Genomic DNA, 5,369 nt, shown 5'->3' with positions numbered 1-5,369 from the left:
CAGTGGCGCATCGCGGTCCTCAGGTGCTGCTGGCTGGGGCTGTCGCTTCTCCCCTGCTCCATGGGGCAGGCCTGCCTTCAACTTGGAGCTCCTGGGACAGGAAAGGTGGGTAGCTTCTGCCTTGGCTGTCACGTCAGGACCAAACTGATGGACTTGGGAGACGCTTGCACAGCATTTTCCTTGCGTGGTTGTGTCATGCATTTGTTGTCCAGGCTTTGACTCTTTGACCCTTGCTGTGCTGGTGGTGCGCGTTTGAACCTCCCACTGCCAGCAGATGGAGCTGCGAACCTATCCACTGGGAGGCCCCACGTCGGTGAGGAGGATGGCTGCTGTCAGAAGGTCCCTTACATAACCCTTCTGAACAGTGCCTTTGCTCCTGTGTGAAGATGCGAGATGATGCTGTGTGAGGATGGGGTTGTGTGCATTCTCAGTGAGGATGTGGTAGATGATATGAAAAGCTGCCTATGATGAACTGTGAGCCAAAGTGGGTAAAACGTGAGTTCCAGGGAGCACCCTGCTCTTCAAGTGGTGCTGATGTTTGATTTGGCGCAACTCTTAATGGCAAAAGCTCAGCAGCACCCGGGCACCCCTGTGAGGAGGGTGCCTCTTCCTTCCCCTCAGCCATTTGTAGTGGACTCCTGCAGGGAGAACTGATACAACGGAGTCCCTCTGACCATCTTGCACAGGAGCTCTGTGCCCAAGGGGATGTCCAATCAGCTCATGCAGCGTCCCACAGAAACCACCTGGGGAAGGACTGGGCAGCTCTGCAATGGCAGGAGACGAGGCCAGGATGCTGTGCGAGGCCATTGGAAGGGCCTGGACTGTGCTAATGGCTTTGGTTCCTCCATGGGCGAAGCAGTCATGGGACGGCGACTGAAGCCAAATGCTGTGCCAAGCTCTTGGCCTGGGCATCATGCGGCACATGGGGTGTAATGCTTACCTTGCTTCATGGGCTGGGGAAGGAGGAGGCAGTCTATATCTGCGCTGCCTTCCTGGGCACAACTCCTTTCCTGTGGCATCTCAAGCACCTCTGAGCTTGCCCTGCAACAGCTGCTTTTGCTTAGTGGGCACGGGGATGTGATCTCGCTGATCTCTGTGTAACAGGGACGGGGCAGCTATGCCCCACAGCAGGATATAGAAGCGCCAAGTGTTCTCTGAGCCAGTTGTTGAAACACCATGTGGAGAGAAGATAAGGGAAAACCCACGGGCAGTCTCCACACAGCTGCCTTCCCAGCAGCTGATTCTTCCCCTGCATGGCCTGTGAAGCTGAGGAGTTGAGGAGAGCAACTGGAGCTCCCTGGGCACAGGGTTTGCAGTAAGAGCCTGGTGGAGCTGAAGCAGTAGCTACTTATCCCATCACAGCCAGGAAGCTGCCCACGCATAATTTTGCAATGCAGCCTGCAGCTGCTTTCCTCGCAGGGAGCCTGGGAATGGTGGGTAATCGACGTGCGGGCTCTGTGCGGTGCCTGGGAGGGCAGGCTGTTCCCCACAAGCTGGGGCACAGGTGTCTTTCTCCGCTCTGCTGGGGGTGGCCAGCATCTCTTGGCACTGGGGTGTCTGTCCCCAGGAATATGCACAAAACCCACCCAGTGGGTGCTGGCCCCTGGCTTCCCTGGCAGAGTGGTGGACAGTCCCAGTGGGCTCTTGTCCTCTTGGGGCAGCTTGTCTCTGCAGGTGCTGCTGGGCTCTTCCACCACTGAAACCCACCTGGGGTACTTCCTCTGGAATAGAGCCCTACCCTGCAGGCTGATGATCACCTCGGTCCCTGATGCTGCTGACTGAAGCAATTCAGGAGACAGCCACAGATCTTCTACCCAGAGAGCTCCCCTGGGGACTGGCTACTGATACATGCTGTGAGGTGATCCATCATCACTGTTCCTTGTGCCTTTGAGTAGAGTCCTACCCCCCAGCACCAGGACCATGTCACCTTTTTGAACAGAAATCAAGCAGAAGTGGAACAGAGGGTAGCCTGCTTTTTCGAAGTTACAGGAGCTGTGGTCAGAAAGCAAAGATGAGTTCAAGCTGCTGCTATCTGTGCTGAAACACCCTCCTTGAGCATCTGTACCCCATCTAAGGGACACAGTCTGGGCCCGCTGTGAGGTGGAGACAGGTCATGTATTCTTTGGTTCTCACTGAATGGAGCAACAGGGCATGGAAATGTGCCAGGTAGTCCCCAGGGATACTGTGAGGCTTGTGCAGTTGCTGTTTGCTCTTCTAGTTTGTGTTACAACCCAAGATGTACTTTGCAGGAAAGTCTGGGGTGTGTTTCTTGAGCTTTGCAGCTGTAAGCATGTCCTCACTCTGCACCCTCCTATTAATCCTTGAGCTAAAAGGCCGAGAATCTGTCTAAGGGGTAGATGAGTGGTTGGTAATTGTGCAGAGGAGAATGGTGGCTACCCCAATCGTAGAATCATAGAATACTTTGGGTTGGAAGGGACCTTTAAAGGTCCTCTAGTCCAACCTCTTTGCAGTGAGCAGGGACATCTTTAATTAGGTGTTAAACTAGAACAGTTAACTAGAACTAATGTCTGCCTTCTCTTAAACTCTGTGTGGAAATTTTCTAAGAGCTGCTTGCATCTTTGCTATGAGATATCCTGGTCCTGCCTGGAGGAAAAGGCATGGAGTTAAAGCCTTCCTGGTCACTTCTGCTCATGCCTGCCATGTCTGAGTTATTTGGGTGTAGTCAGAGTTGGTGTTTATCTGGAATTGGGGCATCGGTGCAGTTCCCATCCTGGTTCTCCCAGCGTGTTGAATGATGCCCCATGGCACTGCCTTGGCAAAGGAGCGGTGGGAGCCCAGCATTACGGAAGGCTGTGCATACTTGTGCTGACTTTGCTTAATATTTTAGCCCCAGCTAAAATGGCAGCTTTGGTATAATGCTTGGGAAGTAAGGTAGAGAAGATGCAAAATGGAAAATGGGTTAGTGCTAAAGAACTTGGACATTGTCTTCTAAAGTATGCAACTTACTTAAGGTAGCCCTGCACCTTGACTGCCAAGTCAGTGTTTCATTCGGTCCTCGCACATCCCATTGAGATGTTTTGATTGGTGGCCTTTGGACACAGTTTGCTGTGGATGATGGCACCTGCATCTTCTGTTTCCTGCAGGCCTCACCAGTGTACCTACACGTGGGATAATTTGGTGGTCCCCTACTCCCACCACCACTTTGTGGCCTTAGCATTGGGAATCTCTGGCTTTCCTTTTGAGGTGGCTAAGCGCAGGTACTGGAGTAACAACGCTGTTCAGGTGGTGTGTGCCCCGAGAGCCTCACTGGGAGATGTGTCCCTTTAGCACACTGCCTTGGGGAGGTGCTGAGGGAAGGATGTGGCTGCCTTCTCACTAGAGCTGCCCTTAAGAGAAGATGCAGACAGGCTGTGGAAATGCTCATGAAGCAAATGTTGCTGCCACTGGATTTGAAAAGATGTGTGTCAGATATCAGGTGATAGGAGCAAGGTAGTTAAGTCTGACATCTCTAATTTCAGAGTCCCAGGCTAAATGTGGATGAAGTCACCGGGGACCTTTTCTCCTCTAGCTATGCTACAAAATGTGACCTGGATGCTCGCTTTGCAGGCCCTTCCAGCACTCAATTTTTTCTTGAAGAAGCTGGTTTGGGTTCTTGGATGTAAGCATGCCATAGGCCGTTTACACAGGCTTTATATCCCTAAATACTCTGATGACAGGTTTTCAGCTCTCAGGGCTTATTGGCCTGACTGAGTGGTTTGAGTCAGGTAGCATGGAGCAACTAAGTCATGGTGAACAGCGCAGGCGCTGCCGTGTCCCGCTTCCTTACAGACATGTGGGACCTGTCCCCTCCTTACCGTGGTGGCCCTGTAAATCAGCCGGTGCTGAAGCTGCAGCGGACAGTCCCATGTGGCAGAAGCGGGGAAGAGCCAGGTTCAGCTGGGGCGTCTTTCAGGTTTCTCTGCCTCTCACCCTTGGCTACATGTGTGATGGTGTGAATGTCTGTGCTCACAGAGCTGCGCCTGTAGGTGTCTGTGTGACAAACTGTGCCCACTTTTGTGGGATGGGGCTCTCTTCCTCTTGCTTCTACCCTCTGACGGAGGGAGCTGTCCTGCGAAGAGCTGTCTGTCCCATGCCAGCCAGGTCACCAGCTGTGGTGGCCTCAGTGGTCTTCCTCCCTGTGTCCCCGCAGAGTGGAGTTAGGCCATGGCAGCAGCATACCTGGCTCCTGGTGAGGATTAGCCCACACCGTTGGTGGCCACTGGCATGGGTGTCTGCCACCCCTCTCCTTGCCCTGCACTGGTAGGGCTGCCGGGTGCTCATCCCTTTCTCCCCCCCTGTCCTACGCCTGCCAGCTCTGACCTGGGCCTCTCCGTCTCATTGCAGCTGGACGAGGAGGAGGAGAGGAGGAAAAGGCGTCGGGAGAAAAACAAAGTAGCAGCAGCGCGGTGTCGTAACAAGAAGAAGGAGAGGACGGAGTTCCTTCAGCGGGTGGGTGCCCTGACCTGTCCCCGAGCACAGCGGGGACCTTGGCAGAGGCACCTCCCTAGAAAGGTGCCCCAGCTGTTGTCAGTGCTTTTTCCTGAAGTGCCCCTTTGCCTCCCCTTGCTCCTGCACCCTTAGCTGGGAAAACAGGGCCCGTTGGTGCCCGGTGCCCCCCCGCCCCTTTTCGTGAGACTGTGAAGGTGGTGGCTGTGTGTGTGCCCATGCAGAGCTCATGGGCGTCCCAGTGCCCATGGTACCAGGGGTGAAGAGGGCTGGAGGTGGGCTCTGGGCTTGAGGGAGAGAGGGCTGAGAGTCCCTGCCTCAGTGCTGGAGCACCTGTGGGAGTGTGGTACAGGACAGGGGCTGGCGGCATGCTGGACCCTTGCCCAAATTCCTGAAGGCTTCCCCCGTTCTTAGAGCAGATGCCTTCTCACCTGTCACACCAAGGCAGAAAAAAATTGTGCAAGGGTTGGTGTGACGTGGAAAAATGACACAGTTGGGGGCAAGGAGCCATTTTGCAAGGGCGGATCCTTGCAGATGGGGCCTGAAAACTTAAACAAGGATTTGTTTCCAAACACTGTTCCAGACTGTGGAAAGCAGCCAGACAAGAGTTTTTGCTGTGGTGCAGCAGAGACCTGTCCTAGGAGGTGGCCGTGTATTTCTTTGCGGTGGCACTAGGTAGTGCAAGGTAGCAGAGCTGGGGATGAACTCACTGGAGGGACCTGGTGCCTTCGCAGGTCCTCGGGCTGCTGCTGTGCTGCAGGGGCTGAGGGGCAGCACTGAGCAGAGGTGGCTGGTGGACGAATTGTGTCTTGTCGTTTTGGAGTAAAGTCATACGCGGTTGTGTTTCTGTCCTGCTAGGAGTCCGAGCGTCTGGAGCTCATGAACGCTGAGCTGAAGGCCCAGATTGAAGAGCTGAAACAGGA

The 5,369-nt window shown here is 54.4% G+C and overlaps 1 protein-coding gene across 1 annotated transcript in view; it reads left to right on the top strand.

Moving 5' to 3' along the window:
* JDP2 (Jun dimerization protein 2) overlaps positions 1 to 5,369 on the top strand; it is a 6,379-nt gene that overhangs the window by 803 nt on the left and 207 nt on the right. Inside the window, exons 2-3 of the mRNA XM_010143907.1 lie at positions 4,345 to 4,449; positions 5,305 to 5,367. Coding sequence (XP_010142209.1) covers positions 4,345 to 4,449; positions 5,305 to 5,367 — 168 coding nt within the window. The remainder of the gene's footprint in view (positions 1 to 4,344; positions 4,450 to 5,304; positions 5,368 to 5,369) is intronic.

Source organism: Buceros rhinoceros, unplaced genomic scaffold, assembly GCF_000710305.1.
Source record: "Buceros rhinoceros silvestris isolate BGI_N320 unplaced genomic scaffold, ASM71030v1 scaffold41479, whole genome shotgun sequence".
Lineage (NCBI taxonomy): Eukaryota > Metazoa > Chordata > Aves > Bucerotiformes > Bucerotidae > Buceros > Buceros rhinoceros.
The sequence above is the reverse complement of the archived record's forward strand: the minus strand, read 5'-3'. Positions and strand labels throughout refer to the sequence as shown.